The sequence below is a fragment of the Rana temporaria genome, chromosome 1 (genome assembly GCF_905171775.1).
Source record: "Rana temporaria chromosome 1, aRanTem1.1, whole genome shotgun sequence".
Taxonomy (NCBI): Eukaryota; Metazoa; Chordata; class Amphibia; order Anura; family Ranidae; genus Rana; species Rana temporaria.
The window spans coordinates 427,482,345-427,508,483 of NC_053489.1; the positions used below are offsets into that span (position 1 = coordinate 427,482,345).

Consider the following 26,139-nt stretch of genomic DNA (forward strand, 5'->3'; position numbering starts at 1 on the left):
CAAGGACGTATATGTACGCCTGTCCGTGCCATTTTGCGGACATAAATAGTCGTGCGGCGGGCGTTAAGGGGTTAAAGGGGTGGTAAAGGTATTTTTTTTTCCCTAAATAGCTTCCTTTACCTTAGTGCAGCCCTCCTTCACTTACCTCATCCTTCGATTTTGCTTTTAAATGTCCTTATTTCTTCTGAGAAATCCTCATTTCCTGTTTTTCTGTCTGTAACTACACACAGTAATGCGAGGCTTTCTCCCTGGTGTGGAGAAAGCCTCTTGAGGGGGAGAGCAGGAGTGTCAGGACGCCCACTAACACACAGCTCCTTTCTCTCTCTATCTGCAAAGTAGAGTGTCCTGACTTTCCTGCTCACCCCCTCCCCCCTCAAGAGGCCTTCTTCACGCCAGGGAGAAAGCCTTGCATTACGGTGTGTAGTTACAGACAGAAGAACAGGAAGTGAGGATTTCTCAGAAGAAATAAGGACATTTAAAAGCTAAATCGAAGGATGAGGTAAGTGAAGGAGGACTGCACAAAGGTAAAGGAAGCTATTTAGGGGAATTCTTTTTTACCTTTACAACCCCTTTAAAGCGGGGGTTCACCCTATCAACGCAAAAAAATTTTTTTTTTTTTCTTTTACCATAAAGTCAGGCATTGTAGCGCGAGCTACAGTATGCCTGTCCCGATTTTTTTACCCCCGTACTCACCTTGTACTCGTAGATCGAAGATACCGGGGAATGGGCGTGCCTATGGAGACGGAGGATGATTGACGGCCGGCTCTGGCGCGTCACGCTTCTCCGGAAATAGCCGAAATAGGCTTGGCTCTTCACGGCGCCTGCGCATGCGCCGTGAAGAGCCGAGACCTACTCCGGCTGTCTTCGGGGAGAGTGACGTGCCAGGGCCGGCCGTCAATCATCCTCCCTCTCCATAGGCACGCCCATTCCCCGCGGGAGCCGAAATCTACGATGTCCGATTACAAGGTGAGTCCGGGGTTAAAAAAATCGGGACAGGCATACTGTAGCTCGCGCTACAATGCCTGTCTCGATGGTAAAATCAAGTCAGTGAGGGTGAACTACCGCTTTAACAATAAAGCATTTTATATATACAGTGTTGTATACTGGCAATCAAAATCATCAAAACCTGTGTGAGTGTTTGCTGCAGAATTTATGCATTTTATTTTGTGTATTTCAGGCATAATTTCAACAAATTCGTAGTCTACAGTGGCCAAAATGGACGAATCAGTAAAGTCTTTAGCAGGGATCCTGGATAACAAACTTCTACATAAGTTTACAATCCCTAAGATTAAGAGAGATGCAGAGAAAGGTTTGTTTTCATGTTTGTTTGATTTTCTTATGTGGGGGGAGGGTATAAGGAGACACTAACCTGAATTGTTCCTTTGTTGAATGATGTCTGACCTTTGGGCCTGTTTACATTAACCAGTTGACCTCCGGAAGCTCTTACCCCCTTCCTGACATGGGCATTTTTTGCTATTCGTCACTGCACTACTTTTACTGGTAATTGCGCATCATGCAACGCTGCACCCAAACAAAACTTGTATCCCTTTTTTCACACAAATAGAGTTTCCTTTTGGTGGTATTTGATCGCCACTGTTTTTATATTTGGCGATCTAAATGAAAAAAGACTGACATTTTAAAACATAAAATATGTTATAAAACATATCCAATAAACTCAAATTTTGTCATAAATTTAGGCCAGATGTATTCTGCTATATGTCTTTGGTAAAAAAAATCCCAATAAGTCTACAAACTATGGTATATGAACCATTGCAACCTTATTGTTGCAAAACATACTGGCCCGGTTTCAGGTAGATTTGCCCCTTAGTTACGGAGGCGCAGGGCAGCGTTTTTGCCCTGCGCCCCCGCAAATATCCTGCGCTACCCGCGATTCACGGAGCAGTAGCTCCGTAAATTGCGTGTGCGCTGTGTAAACTTGCCCTGCGTAAGGGCGCCTAATATAAATGATCCCGTAGGGGGCGGGAATCATTTAAATTAGGCGCGCCGAGCGTAGAGCGCATGCTCCGTCGGGAAACTTTCCAGACGTGCATTGCGGCAAATGACGTCGCAAGGACGTCATTTGCTTCAAAGTGAACGTGAATGGCGTCCAGCGCCATTCACGAATCACTTACGCGAATTACGTAAAATTCGAACGTCGCGGCGACGCAGGAACGACGGGTATACTTTAGCATTGGCTGCCCCTGCTATTAGAAGGGGCAGCCTTACGCTAAACACGCCGTACGTAAACGACGTAAATTGCGTACGCAGGGCTCGCGCAGCATTGTGAATCGGTGTTAGTATGCAATTTGCATACTATACACTGAGCACAATGGGAGCGCCCCCTAGCGGCCATCGCAAGAATGCAGCCTAAGATATGCGTGGCATAAGAGCCTTATGCCACGCAGATTTTAGGCTGCAGTCGGCGTTACGATGTTCCTGAATCAGGAGCATTCGTAACGCCGGGGCAAGTAAGCAATTGCGCTGTGTAACCTATGGTTACACAGGCGCAATTGCTTCTTGATTCCGGGCCACTGATGGCATTGGTTACAGAAGGATTTTTAAACTTCTGAATGTTCCAGTGAGCACTGCTGGGGCAAGAATCTGGAAGTGGAAAGAACATAATTTCACCATAAACTGGCCATGACCAGGTGCTCCTCACAAGATTTCTGACAGAGGAGTGAAAAGATTTATCAGAAGAGTTGTCTTAGTGTCACGTACCTTACCAGAGGCCGAAGTGCTGAGAGGGCTTCCCTTGCGACTGAGTGCAGAACGCCCCCTGGAGGTGAGACAGGGGGTGCTGTGCCCGGAGATGCAGGGGTTGCCAGCTGCGACTTGCTGAGAAGGTGTAGAAGCTCAGCTATCCACCAGGATACGTAGTTAGGCAGGGGTACCACGGAAGTACAGATGAGGTAGGTACGCAGGGAAACCCAGGGGCGGAGTCAGGAGCCAAGCCGGAAGTCATGCACGGGAAGCTGGATGTAGTTGGAGTAGGTCAGAAGGCAAGCCGAGGTCATACACTGGAACAATCAGGCAGGAACAGGATAAGGGTAATCCGAAAGTCAAGCCGGGGTCATACACTGGAGAAGTCAGGTCAGGCAAGCCGGGTCGTCAACAGGTAAACAGAAACACAGGAACAAGGGCTCAGGAACACACAAGGGCTAACGATCATGCAGCAGTTGGTAACTGCTGCAGCAAGTCTTTAAATAGGGCACTGACGCCAGGAGTCCCGCCCGCATTGCGTGCGTACTGGCGCACACGCGTGCGCAGTGAAGAATACAGGATTTGCAGAGTTGTTGCCCGTTTGCGCGCGCATGCGCTTTGCGCGCGCATGCGCACTGCGCTTGCTGGTCCGTGAAGAGCACGTCTGACAGCTCTTCCACGGTTGGTTCCCTGACAGTGCCCCCCGTTCAGGGGCAGCCTGCGGATGCCCAGACGTACTTGCTTCTCTGGATACTTCCTGAAGAATTCAGCCAACAGTTTAGGGGCATGAATATCCTTTGCAGGTTCCCAAGAGCTTTCCTCGAGAGAGTAGCCCTTCCATTTTACTAAATATTGAATTTGTCTACCTCTCTTTCGACTATCCAAAATGGCTTCCACTTCGAATTCTGTGTCCTCACCCACTGTAACTGGAGGCGGAGGTGGATCTTCTCTTCCAGGAAAGGAACCGGTAACGGTTGGTTTGAGAAGTGAGACGTGAAAGACTGGATGAATCTTGTAGGTATTTGGCAGGGATAATTCGAAGGCCACAGGATTAATTTTTTTCTTAATTTCGAAAGGACCAATGAACCTAGGACCCAGTTTCCGGGATGGGCAGGACAGTTTAAAGTTCAAGGTGGAGAGCCAAACCTTGTCTCCTAATTCCAGAGTCGGACTCTCCTTCCTCCTTCTGTCATAGTATTTTTTTATAGTCCTCCTGGGATCTTTGCATAGTTTCTTGAAGAATCTGTAAATTGTCTTGGAGAAAGGTTAATCTGTCTTGTACGGCAGGCACCGTTGCTTCAGGAACGGTATTGGGCAAAAAGGACGGATGAAAGCCGTAATTTGCCCAAAATGGAGACTGGTTAGTGGTGGAGTGTACCGAATTATTGTATGCAAATTCGGCACATGGAAGTAGGGCTACCCAATTGTCCTGAGAGGTGGTGGAAAAACAGCGGAGATATTGCTCTAGTGTTTGATTGGTTCTCTCTGTTTGGCCATTACTTTGTGGATGATAAGCGGATGACAAGCAGATTTCGATGTTCAAGGCTTTACAGAGAGCCTTCCAAAATCTTGAGGTAAATTGCACCCCTCTGTCGGATACAATACTACTGGGCAGGCCATGCAATCTCACAATCTCCTTGATAAATGTATGTGCCGTGTCCATGGCAGAGGGGGTCCCTAATAACGGCAAAAAATGGGCCATCTTCGTTAGCCGGTCGACCACCACCAGGATCGTGGTAAACCCTTCAGAGTTGGGCAATTCCACTATGAAATCCATAGAAATCGCTTTCCATGGATGGTCAGGGACAGGTAGCGGTCTTAACAGACCCCAGGCTTGCGTGCGGCTTCCTTTACTTCTGGCACAAACTGTACAGGAACTTACAAAGTCCTTGCAATCCTTCCTCGGGTCCGGCCACCAATAGGATCGCTGAATCAACTCAGAAGTCTTATGGACCCCAAAATGACCCGCAAGCTGGTGTTCATGAAGGGTCTTGAGAAGCTGAAGTCTGGCTCCCTCAGGTACAAAAATCTTATTTCCGTGCCACAGGAGCCCTTCTTGTTTTCTGAATGCAGAACTCTCGGATTCAGGACATTGAGCAGAGGCTTGTTTCAGAGCTGACTTTAGGTCGGGCTGAATCAACAAAAAATTCTGGGGGGACAGGATGGTGCTAGGAACGACAGTCTCTGGAGTTTCTGGGAACATGCGTGAAAGGGCATCTGCTTTACCATTCTTGGACCCCGGGCGATAGGTAAAATGAAAATTAAATCTTGAAAAGAATAAAGCCCATCTGGCTTGCCGTGGTCTTAATCTCTTGGCAGATCTGAGGTACTCGAGATTCTTATGGTCTGTGAATACCATGACGGGATGAGCAGCACCTTCCAGGAGATACCGCCACTCCTCTAAAGCAGTCTTTATTGCCAGTAACTCCCGGGCCCCCACGTCATAGTTCTTTTCCGGCTGGCTCAATTTTCGGGAGAAAAAGGCTATTGGGTGTAACAAAGCTTTAGGGCCCTGTCGTTGAGACAGGACGGCCCCTACGGCAACTTCTGATGCGTCGACCTCGAGGACATAAGGTAGCGTTGGATCCGGGTGTCGTAAGATGGGAGCTGAGGTGAACAGAGTTTTTAGTTTACTAAAAGCCTCCTGGGCCTCCTGGGTCCACTGAAAACGGGTATGCTGGCGGGTCTGCTGGGTAATGGGGGCAATGATGCCAGAAAAGTCTTTAATAAACCTCCTATAGAAGTTTGCAAACCCGATGAACCTTTGGATGCCCTTCTTATCAGTAGGGGCTGACCATTCCAAAATAGCGGACACTTTCTGAGGATCCATGGAGACTCCGGACGTGGAAATGATTAGACCCAGGAACTGTATGGAAGATTTTTCAAATTCGCACTTTTCCGCTTTTGCGTAGAGCCCGTGCAACCTTAATGTGGCTAGTACCTTCCGGACATGGGTTCTGTGTAATTCCAAGGTAGCAGAAAAAATAAGAATGTCATCTAAGTAAACAATAACAAAGTAATCTAGGAACTCTCTAAAGATGTTGTTCACGAAATGTTGAAACGTCGCCGGGGCATTACATAGGCCGAAAGGCATAACGAGATATTCGAAGTGTCCAAAACGGGTTCTAAAGGCAGTCTTCCATTCGTCCCCTTCCCGGATGCGCACAAGGTTGTAGGCACCTCGAAGATCTAGTTTTGTAAAGACTCGTGCAGTACGGAATCTTTGAAACAGTTCGGGGATGAGAGGTAGAGGGTAGCGATTCTTGATGGTGATTTTATTGAGTTCCCTGTAATCCACACAGGGCCTGAGGGTGTGATCTTTTTTCTCCACAAAGAATATCCCGGCACCGGCTGGAGAGGAAGATAGGCGGATGAACTTCTTTTCTAGGTTTTCGTCAATATATTGATGCAAGGTCTCGAGCTCAGTCTCTGAAAGTGGGAATATTCGCCCAAAGGGGATTTCTGCACCAGGCAACAACTCAATAGGGCAGTCGTAAGGACGATGGGGTGGTAACGTATCGGCCTTCTTTTTGTCGAAGACATCTAGAAAATCATGATAGACTGACGGAACATCTGGGTTAGAAGTGGAGACTGGCTGGACGGTGAGACAACTGGGATGAACTATAGGCTCGGGCCTCATACAGTGCTGACGGCAGTAACTTGATTTGAAGGAGATACTCCCTGTGCTCCAGTCTATCTGTGGGCTATGTGCCCGTAGCCAAGGGAGTCCCAGGATCACAGGAAACATCGGTGAACAGATAACATCAAGGCAGAGGAACTCTTGATGACCAGAATCAGTTGAGGTAAATATAGGGTAAGTCTCTTGGGTAACAGGCCCTGAACAAGGTGGAGATCCATCAGCTAAATTAATCTCAAGTTTATGTGTCTTGTTCCGCAGAGGAATTTGGTAGTCTTTAGCAATGGAAATGTCCAAAAAGCAACTACAAGCCCCGGAATCGATGATTGCTGGGAATCTGACCTCCCCACTTGCCAACTGTAATGCGACATGGAGAACCAGGTGAGTTGAGGAGGGGTTCGGAATTCGGAGATGCAGCAGGTTGCGGGGAGAAGATCTACGGGGTCGGATTGGACAGACACTTGAACGAAGATGTCCGGCCTCTCCGCAGTAAAAACAAAGGTTTGCCTGCCGGCGATGAAGTCTTTCGTTGGGGGTCAGGGCAGGGCGAACCATGCCAACCTGTATAGGCCTCCAATTGAACGTGGCTGAAGAGAAGGGCGCGTGAGCGTCTGGAGCCGTAGACTGACAGTGAGAGGGCCGGCAGGCACGTTCAGACAGACGCTCCCGCAGGCACCTGTCAAGTTGAATGGCGAGTTGAATGAGCCCCTCCAGGGTGGCAGGAGCCTCTACTCGTGCCAGTTCGTCCTTAGTAAGTTCAGACAAGCCCAGGCGGAATTGATGCCTGAGGGCGGCCTCGTTCCATCCCGTGTCTGCAGCCCAGTTACGGAAGTCCACCGTATAGTCCTCTACAGGGCGCTGTCCTTGTCGTAGAGCATGGAGAGCTGCCTCCGCGGTGGCCGGACGTAGAGGATCATCGTATAAGGTGGCCATAGCTTTAAAGAAGGAGTCCAAAGTGTTGATGGCGGGGTCTTTTCGTTCCAATAACTGATGGGCCCAGGATTGGGGTCCCCCAGACAGCAGAGTGATAACGAACCCCACTTTAACAGTTTCTAAGGCAAAAGTTCTTGGCTGCAGGGTCAGGTACAGGATGCAGGAGACTTTGAACGCTCGGAATTTCTTTCGGTCACCTGAGAAACGTTCAGGAGTGGGTACACGGGGCTCCGGAGGAGGGAACATCGTTTGATTCGGAGGGTCGCTTTCAAGCTGGGAGTAGCGGTCCTGTAGGCACGTCACTGTTTGCGTAAGGGCTGCGATCTGCTGGCACAAAGTTCCAAGCGGCAAAGCACCTCTGTCGGCCTCTGAAACTTCTGGCTGCATGATACTGTCACGTACCTTACCAGAGGCCGAAGTGCTGAGAGGGCTTCCCTTGCGACTGAGTGCAGAACGCCCCCTGGAGGTGAGACAGGGGGTGCTGTGCCCGGAGATGCAGGGGTTGCCAGCTGCGACTTGCTGAGAAGGTGTAGAAGCTCAGCTATCCACCAGGATACGTAGTTAGGCAGGGGTACCACGGAAGTACAGATGAGGTAGGTACGCAGGGAAACCCAGGGGCGGAGTCAGGAGCCAAGCCGGAAGTCATGCACGGGAAGCTGGATGTAGTTGGAGTAGGTCAGAAGGCAAGCCGAGGTCATACACTGGAACAATCAGGCAGGAACAGGATAAGGGTAATCCGAAAGACAAGCCGGGGTCATACACTGGAGAAGTCAGGTCAGGCAAGCCGGGTCGTCAACAGGTAAACAGGAACAAGGGCTCAGGAACACACAAGGGCTAACGATCATGCAGCAGTTGGTAACTGCTGCAGCAAGTCTTTAAATAGGGCACTGACGCCAGGAGTCCCGCCCGCATTGCGTGCGTACTGGCGCACACGCGTGCGCAGTGAAGAATACAGGATTTGCAGAGTTGTTGCCCGTTTGCGTGCGCATGCGCACTGCGCTTGCTGGTCCGTGAAGAGCACGTCTGACAGCTCTTCCACGGTTGGTTCCCTGACACTTGGAGCCAAATACACTTGTGGAGAGCTTCAGAAAGACCTGGAATTAACAGGTACAATTGTTCCAAAGAAAACAATAAGTAATGCATCTAACCATCATGGCCTGTATGCATGCTAATCACTAAGGATGAGCTGAACACCCCACCGGATCGGTTCGCACCTGAACTTGCGAACAGGCAAAAAATTTGTCCGAACACACGAACACCGTTAAAGTCTATAGGACACGAATATGAAAAATCAAAAGTGCTAATTTTAAAGGCTTATATGCAAGTTATTGTCATAAAAAGTATTTGGGGACCTGGGTCCTGCCCCAGGGGACATGTATTAATGCAAAAAAAAATAAAAAAATGGCAGTTTTTTCGGGAGCAGTGATTTAAATAATGCTTAAAGTGAAACAATATAAAAATTAAATTTCATACCTGGGGGGTGTCTATAGTATGCCTGTAAAGTGGCGCATTTTCCTGTGTTTTGAACAGTCCCTGCAGCAAAATTACATTTCTAAAGGAAAAAAGGTAATTTAAAACTGCTCGCGGCTATAATGAATTGTCGGGTCCCGGCAATATAGATAAAACTCATTGAAAAAACTGCATGGGTTTTCAATGAGATTCCATACTATACCCTTCAGTTCTGGTATGGATATTAAGGTGAACCCTGCAACAATTAAAAAAAAATGGCGTAGGGGTCCCCCTCAATCCATTCCCCCCCCCCCCCAGTCCATTACCAGGCCCTTTGGGTCTGGAATGAATAATAAGGGGAACCCCGAACCAAAATGTAAAAAAATAATTACGTGGGGGTCCCCCTAAATTCAATACCAGGCCCTTCAGGTCTGGTATGGATTTTAACGGGAACCCTGCGTCAAAAATAAATAAATGGCGTAGGATTCCCCCCAAAAATCCATATCAGACCCTTATGCGAGCATGGAACTTGGCAGGCCGCAAGAAAAGAGGTGGGACGAGAGAGCGCCCCCCCCTCCTGAACCGTACCCGGCCACATGCCCTCAACATGGGGGTGCTTCGGAGTCACCCCCAAAGCACCTTGTCCCCATGTTGACAGGCCAATATATATTCTATATATTTTTGGTAAAAAAAAAAAATCGCAATTGAGCGTATATTGATTGGTTTGTGCAAACGTTATAGCTTCTACAAAATAGGGGATAGATTTATGGCATTTGTTTTTTTTACTAGTAATGGCCACGATCTGCGATTTTTATTGTGACTGTGACATTGCGGCGGACATATCGGCCACTTTTGACACTATTTTGGAACCATTCACATTTATACCAGCGATCAGTGCTATAAAAATGCACTGATTACTGTATAAATGTCACTGGCAGGGAAGGTGTGTGTCCTCGGTTGTGATTCTAACTGTAGGGGGCGGGGACCTGCTCTGTTAACAGGCAATCGGGATGCCCGGCAGACATCGTGGCCTCCAGGCACGCGCATTGGCTCCCGAGTTATGCGGCGAGCGTGTGTGCGCTTGCCCCCTAGATGGCCGGGAAGCCCAGGACATCATATGAGGCCCGCCCAGGATCAGAGATCCCTACAGCGGATGTTATTTGACAATGTGCGGGTAGGGAAGCCGTTAAACTGTCCTGGTATTTTATGCCCAACATTAGAGACGTATGCCACACATCACCCACTCTTCTAATCACTTGAAAACCAAGCCTTTTCTGATACTTTTTGTTTACATTAAAAATTACTAGAAAATTACTTTGAACCCGCAAACATATATTTTTTTTTTACAGTGGAGGCCCTAGAGAATAAAATGATGGGTGTTGCAATTTTCAAAGTCACACAGTATAGGGGAAAAAATACACTTATTTGAATTTTAATGCCAACAAACACAATATAGTGCCCAATTGGTTGGTAAAATATAATATATAATCTTATGCAGAGTAATAGATACCCAACATGACATGCTTTAAAATTGTGCATGCCTGTGCATCGGCCACATAGTACGTACATTTTTATTATCGCTTTAAATGTCTTTACAGGTTACCACTTTAGATTTACAGATGAGGTCTAGTGCTAGAATTACTGCCCTATATGATGTTCACAGTGATACATCACATGCATGGTGCAATCATGTTTACATACCGACATACCCTTGCATTTATTAATTTTTTTGATCACTTTTATTGTTATCGCAGGAAATGTAAATATCCCCTGTGATAACAATAGTCAGTGACAGGTACTATTTTCTGAGAAATCTGGGGTCTATTAGACATTTTTCCTCTAACCTTAAAGCATCTCATCACACCAAGATCGGTGTGAGCAGATGCTTTCCCAATTTAAAATGGTGCTGTTTATAGCCGGTGAAACCAAAGTGATAAAATGCTCGTAGCTCCTGTTCTCTAATGCCGTGTACACACCATCACTTTATGTGATGAAAAAAAACGTCATTTTTTTGACGTTTGAGAAACTTAAATTTTCAAAAACGACGTTGCCTACACGCCATAATTTTTTCAAAATGCTTTAGCAAAGCGCGATTACGTTCAGCACTTTTTTCCATTGAAGCTCGCTTCGAAACTAGCTTCTGAGCATGCGCGGGTTTAAAAACGTCGTTTTAAACCTCGTTTTTGCTACACACGGTGATTTTTAGTAACACAAAAAATGACGTTTTGCAAAACGACACCAAAAATTGAAGCATGCTTCAATTTTTTTTGTCGTTTTTCACAAGACATAAAACAACGTTTTCCCCCACACAAGGTCATTTAAATTGACGTTTTTAAAAACGTTGTTTTTTTTCATCACATAAAGTGATGGTGTGTATGCGGCATTAGACCATAGAGATGATTGGAGCCATTCCAGTCTTCAATCGGCTTTATAGTCAGCTGGCAGAACCGCCGGCAGCATTCCCAGGTTCTCTGGTGGGATGGTAGAGCCCGAGAAACCATGTGTCCCCTTCCACTGCTTGTAACAGCAATCTAGCGGCTAATTGGCCACTAGGATTGTTTTTACTTGAAAGCTGCCTGCTGGCTGAAAAAAATAATCACAGTATGATGCCTGCACCTGCAGGCATTATCCCGGTATAATCACATAAAGTCCAGCGATGTAGCAGTACGTTGCTGGTCCTGGGTTGAGCATGTATATAATGTTAATTTTTTTCATGCAGTCTACGGGCTAAATGAAAAAAATTGACCTAACATATTACTCCATTCACATCGATGTGGATGAAGAAATCTCTACCAAGAAAAAAGTTTAAAAAAAATATGCGCCGAAGTATAGGGATGATCTGCCCATTGACCAGCCGAGGCCCCTCATGCTTGGGAATATATATACAGTCATGCTCGAAATTGTTGGCACCCCAAGAATTTTTCCAGAAAATCAAGTATTTCTCACAGAAAAGTATTGCAGTAACACATGTTTTGCTGTACACATGTTTATTCTCTTTGTGTGTATTGGAACAAAACAAAAAAAGGGAGGAAAAAACTCCAAAAATGGGCTGGTCAAAATTCTTGGCACCCTTAACTTAATATTTGGTTGCACACCCTTTGGAAAAATAACTGAAATCAGTCGCTTCCTATAATCATCAATAAGCTTCTTACGCCTCTCACCAGGAATTTTGGACCACTCTTCCTTTGCAAACTGCTCCAGGTCTCTCTTATTGGAAGGACGCCTTTTCCCAACAGTAATTGCAAGATCTCTCCACAGGTGTTCATGGGATTTAGATCTGGACTCATTTCTGGCCATTTTAGCAGGCCACGGCCTCCACTCTCCTATCAGCGGGATCCTGAAACACAGGAGCCCCTTCCACAGGCAATGTGGCGGCCCTGCTTAGTCTGGACATAGGGGGTCCACTGGCGGAGGAGAGACACACTTTTTTTTTTTTTTTTTAAAGTCCCCCTCAAGGGGGTAACAGGTTGCAAAGGTTACCGACACTGTGGTGTCTCACCGCCACAACCTCAATTTTTATAGTCCCACGCACCGCAGAAACAAGAGCTCCAACAAAATCTTGCCAGCAACTGACACTGCAGCATAGACATCCTCACTAACCATGTGGGTCAAGCCCGCAGCCTCTGACATACCAGAACCAGATTCCATGTCAGAGACATCCCCAGAAGCAGGCTCAGGAAGGGGGCGCTTTTTAACCCCCCATCCGGGCACTAGCCGCTTCAAACCTGGCAAGAAACCCAGGACAGCCAACATAACAGATGTGGCAGGGGAAGTGGCATTAAGGGTTAACTCAGGCCTAGTGGAGAGGGAGACCTGGCTCAGGTTCCATAGCGCCAGTGCTGAGTCACCCACCCTGCAAGGCAGGACAAAAAATCCCCACTGGTCACCTCCTTGCAGCTAATGCAGAGCATGGGGGCCCCTGGTACTCACCACCCCACCCAGCTGCAGAGAGAGCTGAAAACATGAGGTGTGCTCTGATGTGCTGGCTGTGATGTGTCTGTCACCTCAGGGAAGAAACGCAGCGTTTCACAGCACTAAAACTGTCCCACAGACCAGAGGCTGTGCTGTGTCTGTCACCTCAGGGAAGAATCACAGCGTTTCACAGCACTAAAACTGTCACAAGAGACCAAGAGATTTTCAAGATGGCCGCCGTCTGAGGTAAAAATCACCTCATACAACACAGCAGCACCCCCCAGAGTAACAACACGGTCCCCCAACAACACACGGGCCCCGGTGGTAATAAAGAAAACCCAGGAGGCCCCCCTTCACAGCCACCACCCAGTCAGGGGAAGGAGGGAGAGGAAGGGGAGAGAGGAAAGCAGGGCGGACCCTCAGTCGACCTCCCCAGGGAAACATTCCAGCCAGACCACTTACCTGAGTAAGGGGCCACTACTTACCCGTCCTGCGACTACCCGGCTGGAGGTATCCCAGACAGAACCAACGTCCGTAAACGGCATGGCTGTCGGCCAGACACACTGTGACACAGCCATAGAGACCGGTCATATGTGAGCTCTAGAACTGAAGTTCCCCGGCCGCCCCTGGAGCAACGGGGCCTGTCGTGGACGTCCCAAAGCTGAGCTAAGGGCCGGCACATGCTTGATGGCCGAACATGGGGGGACTACAAGAGTCGAGGACCCAGCCTGTCACCCAGTCGGCTGTTGATAGAAGAATCGCAGGAACAAAAAAATAAAAGCGAGAAAAATCGCCAGAAAAAAACTCCAGAGTACAGGAACTCCAGAGAGTGCCTGACTCTCCTGTCGTTAGGCAGAAAAAGACTGAGGCTCCTAGAGCAGGGTGTGGGTTATGCCTGGGGGAGCCACGCCCCCTAGGAGGAGCGGCACGAAGGAAAGGTTTTAACACTTTAAGTGCTGTTAAATTCTGCCTAAACTCTCCTGGTAGGAAGAAGCATAACCCTAATGTCAAAGAAGGCTGTGTCCGTCTATGATCTCAGAGAAATGGATTTTACGGTGAGTACAAAAATCCTATTATATTGGGTAAAAATAAGTATTGAACACGTCACCATTTTTCTAGGTAAATATATTTCTAAAGGTGCTATTGACATGAAATTTTCACCACATGGTGGTACCAGTCCATGCAATTCATATATAGAAAGAAATCAAAACAAATACGTTTAGAAATAAGGTTATGTGAAAATAAAATGAAATGACACAGGGAAAAAGTATTGAACACATGAAGAAAGGGAGGTGCAAAAAGGCATGGAAAGCCAAGACATCAGCTGAAATTTATCAGTAATTAGAAAGCTTAGGTTTTTATTGTTTTTTTTTCATTACAATCAATAAATGCTCATACAAGCAGTGGTCAAACAAAAAAGAGATGAAGAGAAGACAAGACTATCTGATGGCGGAAGAACAACACCATGCAAATTACAATAAAAGGAAACAATACAGAGTTTACGCTAATAATCTTCAGTAAGCGTGTGGTCTCTTATATTTGTCATCCGCCAGAAGGAGGGGCCGTCTCCAGCCCCGGGCACCCCCAACTGGGTTCAAAAAAACATTATACAAATGGTAATCTTATGAAAGTGAGGGAGAACCCTGGTACCAGTGAGTAGGTATTGAAGCCTAGGGTATAGATAGAGGAGTCATAGAATTTCTATTGTACCATGCCAACCATTGGCGCCACTTTCGGGCGAAACGGTCCCTGTTCTTATCCCTGAGTGCGTGTGGGTTGTTTGTATTACCTCCCCTATAGTGGGAGGTAAAGTGTTCTTCCATTTCCTAGTAATACACAATCTGTCAGAGAGTAATACATGTAAGATGGTGTGATTCACCTGGGCCGGGCACTGATCCAAGTCAAGGGAGAGGAGAGCCAACCGGGCTGGGGGGTGATTGCTAAAAGAGAAATGTCGGATAACAATTGGAAAATTGATTCCCAGAAATCTGTTAATACTGGGCAGCTCCATAAGGTATGGAGCAGACCCCCTTTTTCTCCACATTGTCTCCAACACCTATCGCTTAGACTCTTCCCAAATTTAGATACTCTATCAGGGGTCAAGTACCACCGTTGCGATATTTTGATAGATAGTTCCCAAAGGGTGGCACAGCTGGTGACCTTGTATGTGGAATTGCAGGCTTTGGCCCATTGAGTTGCAGTATATGTGCCTCCCAGTTCTGATTCCCATTTAAGCAGAGGGGTTGATTTAACGAAAGTGTTCTTTTGCTGAATGACGTTATAGAAGAGCAATATACCTCTGAGGCCTCGTACAGACGAGCAGACATGTCCGATGAAACGCGGACCATTTTCATCGGACATGTCTGTTGGGATCATTTGGTCAGATGTGTGTACACACCATCAGACCAAATTCCCCGCGGACAGAAGACGCGGTGACGTGACGGCGACGATGACGCGGCGACGTGCGCAAACCCGGAAGTTCAATGCTTCCACGCATGCGTCGAATCACTTCGACGCCATGCGCGGGTTCTCGGGCCAGCGGACATGTCCGATGAGTCGTACTGACCAGCGGACATGTCCGACGGACAGCTTTCCAGCGGACATGTTTCTTAGCATGTATAAAAGTACTATTTACCAGCCCCTCTAATTATAGTACAACCCTGCGCTTAGGATGTGTCTCAAAGTCCCAAAGATAAAAATCTGTTACAATAAAACACACTATAAACAATAAAAAGCAGCTGCTTCAATAAAAAAGTCCATATGTAAAAGCAGAAAAATAAAACAAGCCCGTACAGAGCTAGTAGATAGTACTGCAGCAGCGCTGCAAACCCCTGGTTTGATGTGTAAGCTGTGTGGGATGACCAGATCAGAAGTATCAACAGTATGTGCTCCAATCACCAATAGGGAATTCACCACGTGGGGGGATATGGGGTCCCCTTCGGGGAAAGCACTCACCAGATGGTTACTTTAAAACAGCGTTTCAGTGTAACTCGTCACTGTCAGATGGTGGATTGAAACTGCATACAAATCTATCTCCTTGATCACCGTATAATTTTTCCACTCTCCAGGTATTGGCAGTTATGTAAGGGAAGGAAAAATCCACATAGCGCAATATTGTTTTGATGATTTTAATGATACCAAAAACATAAATATAAGCCCCCTTATAAAAACATGCGTACCAGATGTATGAAATAGTCAGGCAAAATGTATAATTGATGTGGGTGTTAATGCCACTCTCACTGTTGTCAGGATACCTGAAGACCGCTTTGGACACCTTCCTGTAGCTTACTTCCTGGTTCTGTCAGTGTGTGGAGCGCATAACATCACTTCCGGTCGGGATGCTGGATAGCATGCTAAGAAACTTTTGTCCGCTGGAAACCTGTCCGCTAGGCCGGAAAATTGTCCGGTCGGCCCTACACACGACCGAACATGTCCGCGGAAACTGGTCCGCGAACCAGTTTCAGCGGACATGTTCGGTCGTGTGTACGAGGCCTGAGGGTTGCGGAGGGGTTATGTAACATTCCCAGGGAGGGGAAGTACTCAGTAGGTAGTAGTAGTAGTAGTAGGTCAGAGTTAGGCAACCGATTATTCTTTTTGCAGGTCAGGGAAGGTCTTGAGCTTATTATTGATAAAGAGATCATTTATGTACATTATGCCTTTCTGTCGCCACTTTGTGTAAGAAATTAGATCAATGCTATTTTGTAAGACTAGGATTGGGACTTTCAGCTTGGTTTTATTAGGGTAATCGCGACTGAGATGAACAAATTTATTCCATACCCGGACTGTGGCTGACATTGTAGGGGGAATAGACGAGTGGGTTTTAATGGCGGGAGGGTTGGAGAGTCATTGCCTGGTATGAGGACAGCTTTCATCTGGCCCCATGTGGTGCGTGGGAATGGTAAGAACCATTCCCAGGACTGCGTGAGTTCAGAGGCCATATAGTAACTTTGGAAATCCACGTAACCAGAACCACCGACTCTGTGGTTTTTTGATGAGAGTGGCGTCTGCGCATCTTGTTTTTTTTTGCCTTGCCAGGTGAAGGAAGATAGAATGGTTTGAAGTGATTTAAAGTAATGGGCAGGAATGTTAATTGGCAAAGTTCTGAAGAGATATAGGAGTTGAGGAAGGTGGAGCATTTTAAAAGCCGCTAGGCGGCCCGTCCATGACAGCTCCTGAGACGCCAGCCTGCGCAGATCCTCCTGAAGTTTGTTGCGGAAAGGGATGTAATTATGGTGGAATAGCATTCTAGTAGATTTGGTCAGCTGGACTCCAAGATATGTAATAGTTTGGTCAGCCCATGCATATGGGAATTGTTGTTGAAGCAGCATGGTTGTCGGAGTGTTAACTCCTAGGTTTAGAATATGGGATTTAGACTTGTTTAGTTTGTAGTAGGATATTCTACTGAACCAGGCTAGTGTCTCCTGAACAGCTGGGAGGGACGTGGTGGGGTTGGTCATCATGAGTATCACGTAGTCAGCAAACAAGCTGATTTTGTGTTCTCGGTCTCCTAATGGGATGCCTGTTATACATGCGTTCGAGCGTATGGTCTGTGCTTGGGGTTCCATTACCAAATTAAATATTAGAGGGGAAAGGGGGTAGCCCTGTCTGGTACCATTAGAGATGTTGAATGGGAAAGATAAGGACTCTGCTGAAAAGACTTGGGCCGAAGGGGCAGAGTATAGGGCCATGATTGCTTTATGTATTTGTCCAGTGAACCCAAATTTGTGAAGCGCTAAGGAGAGGTACCCCCAATGTACCCTGTCAAACGCTTTTTCAGCATCTAGGGACAGGAGTACAGAGGGGGAACCGGAGACCTCTGACTGGTGGATGAGATTGATCATCCGTCTTGTAGCATCAGAGGCTTGGTGGCCTTTTGTGAAGTCTGATTGGTCTACGTGGTTAAGGGTTGGGAGAATGTCGTTCAATCTATTGGCTATCAGCTTGGCATATATTTTTACATCTACATTGAGTAGTGAGATAGGGCGAAAGTTTTGGTTTGAAGTTGGGTCTTTACCAGGCTTAGAAAGGGTGACTACAGTCGCATTTAGCATGTCCGGGGGGAAGGACGAGGAGTTTACGGCAAGATTAAACACTTCGCAAAGGGTGGGATTGAGGATTTGTTGGAATTTTTTGTAGTATTCTCCATTGAACCCGTCAGGTCCCAGAGATTTGGAGTTTGGGAGAGCGTTAATCATTCTCTCTATTTTGGGGATGGTGAAGGGGGCGTTGAGGGATGCAAGCTGTGTAGGTGAAAATGAAGTGAGATTGACTTGTGCTAGAAATTTGGAGATGTCCTCTTGGGATGGCTGGGTAGTGTTGCTATATTTCTTAATATTATATAGATCCATGTAATATGTACTGAATGCGTTGGCAATCTCATTGGGCTTAAGCAATTTTTCTTTCGTGTGGGGGTGGTAGAGGTATGGAATTTTGGATTTGAGTCTATGGCCTTTAATTCTCAATGCCCTCATTTTACCCGCTTTGTTACTTGTGGTATAGGTGGTAGCTCTAACCTTATCGCAAGCTCTTTCAAATGATTCCAGTAGGAGTGAACGTAATTCATGGGGTAAATTAAAGATTTTAGTTTGTAGTATATGAGAGGGATGAGATTTGTTTTGAGATTCAGTGAGCTCTATCTCAGCCGTGAGTTGGTCTATATTTTTGACCTACGTCTGGCCCCTAGTTGGATAAAAACACCCCTGATGACGGCCTAGTGGGCACTCCACACGACCACGGGTCAGACACTGAGTGGGAATTCAGGGAGAAAAATTCTTCTAGGTGTTGTTGGATGACTTTGGCGGTGGAGGGGTCGCAAAGCAGAGAATTATTAACCCTCCAAAGGTACGAGTTGGGTTGTGGAGTTTTGATGTCGAAAGTTATGCTTATAGGGGTGTGGTCCGACCAGGTGGTGGTGTGTATCGCCGAGGCCAATACCATTTGGAGCCAGGACTTATCAGAAATGAATAGGTCTATACGTGAGTAGGTGTTGTGATGCGGTGATAGGAAAGTATAGTCTCGTTCACTCGCGTGACAACACCTCCAAACATCAAAAAGGTCATTAGAAAAAATGAAATTTTTCAAAGGAGAGGCGGGTCTCTTAGTGCCCGTTGTTGAGTCCAGGTCACAATCTGGAACCAGATTAAAATCTCCACACAACAGTAGATTCCCCTGTTGGAGCCTTTTTCGCTATTTTCAAAACACCTTTAAGGAATGCCATTTGCTGTTGATTCGGTGCATACAAGGATACCAAAGTGTATTGGGTATTGTTGATCAAGCAAATCAAAATAATGTATCGGCCTTCAGGTTTCCGACATGCAATTCTGAAGTTGAAAAGAGACTGTGTTTCGGATGGCAATTAGCACACCATTCTGTTTCTTCGAGTAGCATGACTTGAATATATGGGGAAATTGGACATGTTGACATCGGGGATGCAAGTCCTGGGCTAAGTGTGTCTCTTGAACACAAAGCACGTTGCATTTAAGCGAGAGAGCCGATTTCCACAAGGATGAACGTTTGGCGGGGTGGTTTAACCCTTTTGCGTTTAAGGACAGTATATTGAACGACATGTTGTGTGAGTTTTGTGACTAGGATGTGATTTTGCAACTTACGGTTGGAAGACGATTTTCAGAAGTATCTCTAGAATGTGTTCGTGGTTTCAGGCGAGGTTGGTCACATGAGGGTATCAATCTCCGGAAGTTGCGTATCAGGATGACAGGGTACTCGACAAGCGTTGACTGGAATGCAGAGTTCTAACGATGAATGTGCAGCAGGATTAGACACATAAGTGAAAACTATGGAACAAAAAATAAAAAGAAAGAAAAAGGAAACAATTAACCAAAACTCTTTAGCAGAACACAACGGTATCAAGCTGCTGACTAAACTTGGGGGAAAGTTCAGATTTAGAAGTGCAGTTAGCCAGATCGGACCTGGGTTGGTAGCTAAGCTTGTATGCGGGCAGGCATGGTCAGTTCATATTTGCTGCGTATTGCCCACGGCGACAGGATCCCGATTGAGACGAAGTAGGCTTCCCAGAGGGGACAGATTGGGTATGCGGGAGCTCCGGGATAATGCCCCATGAGTGTAGGAGCTTCATCCCTCCCTCAATGGTAGAAATGGTATGGGGAATGCCATTATGTGTAACCAAGATTGTGTCTGGGTGTCACCATTTGTAGGTAATCTTGTGATTGTTCAAGGCCTTGGTCACAGTTTTTAGTTGCCTCCTTAACTGCAACGTGTACTGGGATAGATGAGCGTACATTTGGATGTCTGCATAAGGTGCAGGGAGATTAGTGAGTGCTCGAGCTCTGGATAAGATTTGCTCTTTGGCTTGGTAGAAGTGTATGCGCCGGAGTACATCTCTCGGGACCGCTTCCTCTAAATGGCGCGGTTTAGGGATTCTGTGTATGCGGTCAATTGTGAGCTCAATGGGGGAAAGCTCGGGCAGAAGGGTGGAGAACAAAGCGGTAGCATACTTGTGGAGGTCAGCAGGGAGGACTGTCTCTGGTATAGCTCGAATTTTGATGTTATTGCGACAAGAATGGTCCTTGAGGTCTGCTAGTTTTGATTTGATCCAGTCAGTATCCTCCTTTTGGGCCATATAACCATCTACTAGATCATTCACTGTGTCTGTGTATTCCTCCATTTTGTCCTCCATGTACTGTGCCCTGTCCTCCATATGCTGCATATCGGTGGTAAACTTGTGAATTAGGGAGGACAGATTGGACATTAATGAGGACTGCAGTAGCATGTCCTTCATCGTGGTGTCAAGGACAGGTTGGCCAGACGTGGGGAAGGCCGCTACGGAGGATTGCAGAGATGAAATGGCGTTTGCATTGTGCAATGCAGTACTCACGGTTTCCGGTCTGGTTTTCAGGATCCAAGAGCATCCGCGCTTTAGCAGGGCTCTGCATGCCTGGAGACAGTGGTCCTCCAGCGAGGGGGGGAGAGAACGATCCCCCTTCCATATCCCCCGGATCGCTGCTAGAAGGTCTGTGTAGGCTGTGGATGTCCGCGCTGCGGCTCTGGCGGCGCCATCTTGCTTGCCACACCGTCGTTCGGGCTGGAACGGCAGGGCTGTGAGCTTCTGGAGGTACCGATCGTTCTTCCTTTTGCGGGACATTGTGTCAGCGAGGGCCACTGGTCCTCCGGTGTCGATGAGGTTCGCGATGGCTCGGGGGAACCTGCCCGTTTGCTGGTAGTATCCGTCCGGCTAGAGAGAGCTCCGGGCTTAAGCTGCCATTCCTCTTGCGCACAAGCCACGCCCCCCTACTCGCAATAGTGGATTTTGATGCTGCCTGGCCCTTCCTTGGGCCTTGTGGTAGAATAAACAGACAATCAGTCTTCCTATCTGAGCCGTAGCTTGCAGATAAACTTTTTACCGCTCTTAAAACCTAGAGAGTTTAGACTCTCTTCCTCCGTAGACTGCGGATCTGGAAAAAAGACGGTAGGACTATACACGAAAGAGCCGCCAATTCCGATACCCTCCTTGTTGAGGATATGGCTACAAGAAAAAAAATGTTTCTGTGTCAACAGACTTAGAGAAACCTGGTGTAAAGGTTCGAAAGGTAGTTTCTGTAAAACAGATAATACCAAATTCAAATCCCATAGGCACACGGGAGACTTAACCGGCGGATTCAAACGCAGTGCACCCTGAACAAAGGCCATGACTAGGGAATGAGAGGCAAGCGTTTTTTGAAAGAATACCGAGATTTGGCCCTTGATAGTGCTCAAAGCCAACTTCATTTTAAGCCCAACTGAAGAAAGGCAAGAATCCTATTAATGGCATACTTGGATGCCATCTTCTGGGTTTACACCAGGAAACATATGCCTTCCAGATTTTGTAATAGATGAGCCTGGAGGCTGGCTTCCTAGCATTAACAGGAATTGATAGGACTGGCCCCGAGAGCCCACGTTTCCTCAGAATGTGGGTCTCAACAGCCAAACTGTCAAATTTAGACTTTGTAAGGCAGGATGGAATATTGGACCCTGCGACAGTAGGTCTGAGCGTAGTGGGAGAACCCAAGGTCTTCCTACTGCCATCCATAAGATTTCTGCGTACCAGGGTCTCCTGGGCCAAGCCGGGGCAACCAAAATCACAGACTTTGCTTCCCTCTTGACTCGTGAGAGAAGCGGAACTGGAGGTAACACATAAATCAGGGAATAATGATCCCATTAGATTGTCAGGGCATCTGACCCTTGAGCACAGGGATCTCTTGTTCTAGACACAAAGCTGTCCAGCTTTGCGTTGAACCTGGAAGCCAACAGGTCCACATCTGGGGTACCCCATTTCTGACATATGATCTGAAACATGTCGGTGTGTAGAGACCATTCTCCTGAAATCAGCTGCTGGCGGCTTAAAAAAATCTGCCTGACAATTTTCTACCCCTGGAATGAAGACCGCAGATAGGCGAGGAATATGCCTTTCTGACCAGGCCAGGATGTGATTCACTTCTTTTTGGGCATCCAGACTTCTGGTGCCTCCTTGGTGATTGATATAGGCCATAACTGTAGCACTGTTGGACTGAATCCGAACAGGCCAACCTTGCAGTCTGTAAGACCAAACTTTGAGGGCCAAATTAATTGCCCGAATCTCCAGAATGTTGATGGGCAGGAGGTTTTCAGCCCCAGACCACTTCCCCTGGGCAGATGCTTCTTCTATAATTGCCCCCCAGCCAAAAAGGCTGGGTCTGTGATCACCACTTTCCAGGTAACCGGATTTTCCTTTTGACAGATTTTGGGGGAGCAACCACCAATTGAGACTGTGGTGAACCTTTGGAGATAAGATCATAGGAAAATCCAGGGCCTGAACATCTTTGTTCCAAGCTGACAGAATTCTGCCCTGTAACGGTCTTGAGTGAAACTGGGCGTAAGGGACACCCTCGAATGAGGCTACCATCTTTCCCAATAATCTCATGCATAGACGGATGGAAGGCCTTCTTTTTGCCTTTATCACTCAGACCAAGTCTCCTATGGCTTTTGCCTTTGGCTTGGGAAGTAATTAGAGGTCGACCAATATGGGTTTTTCTCTGGCCGATGCCGATATTTGGAAATCAGGGCGGCCGATATGTGTTGCCGATATTTTGGGCCGATTTTTTTTCCCCCTTCATCTCAGAAAATCTAGGGTGGAGAGGTGGGGTGCAGCCTATCAGTGTCACCTCATTGGTACCTACCAGTTCAGCCTGTCAGTGTCCATCAGTGCAGCCTGTCAGTGCCCACTGGTGCAGCCCATCAGTGCAGCCTATCAGTATCCATTAGTGCCCACCAGTGCAACCTCATCATTACCCACCAGTGGAGCCTATCAGTGCCACCTCAGTGCCCACCAGTGCAGCCCACCAGTGCCACCTCATTAGTGCCCATCAGTGCCACCTCATCAATGCCCACCAGTGCATCCCATCATTGCTCACCAGCGCATCTCACCAGTGCCCACCAGGGTATAACATCAGTGCAAACCAAAGTATTACACCTGTCCATCACATCAGTGCCAACCAGTGTATCACATCAGAGCCACCTCATCAGTGCCAACCAGGGTATCACCTCATCAGTGCCCACCAGTACAGCCTAATGTCATTCACTGCCACCTCATCAATGCCCACCAGCGGAGCACTCCCGGCTCAGTTCCATCTCCTAGCATAGCACAAGAAAGCTCCATTCATCCGTGGCCCAAACGAGCTGTGCGCCCCGCCTCTGCCTACAAACCCCAGCATGCAGCGTGGGCCGGTAACCGCCAATCAGCGGCCGCCGCTGCCAACTTCCTACACTAAAAATAAAATAAAAAAGTCAGCAGACAGCGGCCCTGATGGCAACGTGTCTATAATCATGCACAAATACTCCAGCCTTTTTTGAGGCAGCAAGGAAGATTTTTCCAGATTGAGGACCTAGCCTAGGTACTCTAAATATTCCACTGTGGCGGACTGATCTATGATTAACAGATCGTCCAGGTAGGCTGTTACTGCTATGCCTCGTGCCCTTAGCCTTGCTAGGGCCGGGGCCAGTATTTTTGTGAACACTTGAGGTGCTGTAGCTAGCCCGAAAGGAAGGGCCACAAACTGAAAGTGGCGCTGATCCACCGCAAACCTTAGAAACCTTTGGTGAGCGGGGAATATTGGCACATGTAGATATGCATCTCTGATGTCTATTGATGCCAGGAATTCTCCTCCCTGAAGGGTGGAAACAACTGAACGGACAGACTCCATGCGGAAGGAGCGAATGTTCAGAAACTGATTCAGGCTTTTCAGATCTAGGATAGGTCTGACATCCCCGTTTGGTTTTGGAACCGTAAAAAGGTTTGAAACAAATCCTGATCCCTGATCCTCTGGGGCTAACTGCAAAATTACCCCTTGGGACAACAGGTGTTCCAAGGCCAACTGGAATTTTTTCTGGATCTTTGGCAACTCTTGATCTCAGAAAACGGCGTTCCACTAGGCGTTTGAAAATTGCAGCAGCCTTCCCCCCCCACTCAGCCAAGCGGGGGCATCCCTTCATAGGGAAGTTTTGGGGGTCTGCTTAGACTTTGAACCCCAAGTCCTTTTCTGCCCTTGGGCTTGGTTCTGGGTCTTTCCCCTAGTGTTAGACTGGGGAGGCCGTCGCCACTGCCTGGAGAATGAGGTTCCAGGAGCTGGAGAAAGAGAACGCTTAAATGAAGGACGTTTACTCTTCTTCTTAACCGGCAACAGAGTAGACTTGCCTCCGGTAATCTTTTGGATGTATTTATCCAAGTCATCCCCAAACAGGCGTCCTCCCCCAAAGGGGAACACTGCCAAGTATTTCTTGCAAGAAACCTCGGCCTTCCAATGTTTTAACCAAAGGGACCTGCACATGTGTACCTGCAGGATATTCAAGCGGGATGTAGCTGAACAGAGTCCATAATCGCATCAATCGCAAAACACAAGGCCTTAGGAAGGTCCTTATATACTTCAATCTCCTCTGTAGGGAGGAGGTTAATCATCTGCTTAATTTTTTCCTCAGACTGTACATGATCCTCATCTCCAGAGAGGGATTTTTCACCCTCAGAAGGCTCATCTGATGAGAGAGCCAGAGCAGATGAAGGGGATCTACCCCGTTTTCTGCTATCTTTCAAGAAGGTTGCGATAATAGTATCAATCCTTCCTTCTAAGCCATCCAAAGCATCTTTTAAAGCGTCCTCAGTGACGTATACAGAAGCTGCCATAGGAGAAGCTGCAAAACCAGACGGGGCTAATCCTGTGAGGCTGCTATCAGGCTGACAGACGGGGATGGTAAACTGCATGCAAGCTCAGATTCCTTCGCCGTACGTAGGGATTTTCTGGTGCCTTTTTTACTAGCCCTTGAACCTCTTCACGGGGACATAGTCCTTACTGCAAAGCAAAAGTACTATCCACAAAAATAAATGCAATCACTGTTGTGCTATAGTATTACAATACACAAAATATCAGCTTACTGCACAACCTGATGCCGAGTATGAGTCTTAGGTTTGCCTGGTTCAATCCACAGGGATGCTTACAGCCCACAGCTCTGTGTCCATACCACTTTACAGAAGGCTTCTGGTATGCTGGGCTTTTTAAACCAGCCTCTTGGCGCCTGCACACAAGTGTTCCGCGTTTGCGCACGGGCACTAGCAACCACGGCCCTCCCCCTATCCATGTCTCACTAAGAAAGCTAAAAGCGCGCTCCCCGTGTGCGCGCCACTGTCATGGCGGCGCCCAAGAGAACGAGGGAAGGGGGGAGAGATTACTGAGGTTATCATTGTGGACCCCTGTATGCGTTTTCTGGCAGAGCCTGCAGCGGAAGGAGGTGAGTGGTGTTTTAAATTTGACCGACTTCACTGAGCTTGTTCCTGGATGGCTTATGTAAGAATACACCAGGTATGCACATCCTACTCACAGAAGAGAATACAAAATAAATTATCCTCTTCTTACCTTATCCACCAAGCAGGAAAAGCTACTAAAAGTAGTTCCAGCTTTCACCCATCACGGCGGGCAATTTGTGCCAACCTTCAGGTTTATCAAGGGTTTCATTAAAGAAAACCTCATACCTGGACCTGTAGAAGACTCTGCCAAAAACTTTTCATGCGACACAGATGTATTAGTACACCAAAGTCTGGATCCCAGGGCCCAGACCTCCGCAGAGAGACATTACAGGCAAACCTTGTTTCTTCATTACACAAGGCCCGGGTACCACCCATCTTAGGCTTTTGATATCGGCCGAGGTATGGACCCGGTTATAGCTCCTAGGTCTCCGCAGCCAGACCATCAAAAGAGCATTTTTCTTCTTAGCACATGTTGAACCTGACCAACCACCTTAGCCCCCATTCACATCTAGGCGTTTTAACGCCTGTAGTGCTACGCCGCTGCCGCCAGAGGGATGAAAACACATGTCCCTCTATGGAGATGGTTCACATCTCCACGCTGGACGCCGGACGCCTGCCGCCTGAAAAAAGGTCCAGGACCTTTTTTTCAGGTGGCTTTCGGCTAGGAGATGGGGGGTCAATCTGGGGCACATCTAGGCGGACAATACCGGCGTTTTGTCGCCGC

The 26,139-nt window shown here is 47.4% G+C and overlaps 1 protein-coding gene across 1 annotated transcript in view; it reads left to right on the forward strand.

Annotated features, from left to right (window-relative positions):
- The first annotated feature begins 1,183 nt into the window (after positions 1-1,183).
- LOC120931692 (protein TASOR-like) overlaps positions 1,184-26,139 on the forward strand; it is an 88,284-nt gene continuing 63,328 nt past the window's right edge. The window contains exon 1 of the mRNA XM_040343376.1: positions 1,184-1,309. Coding sequence (XP_040199310.1) covers positions 1,216-1,309 — 94 coding nt within the window. The 5' untranslated portion in view covers positions 1,184-1,215. The remainder of the gene's footprint in view (positions 1,310-26,139) is intronic.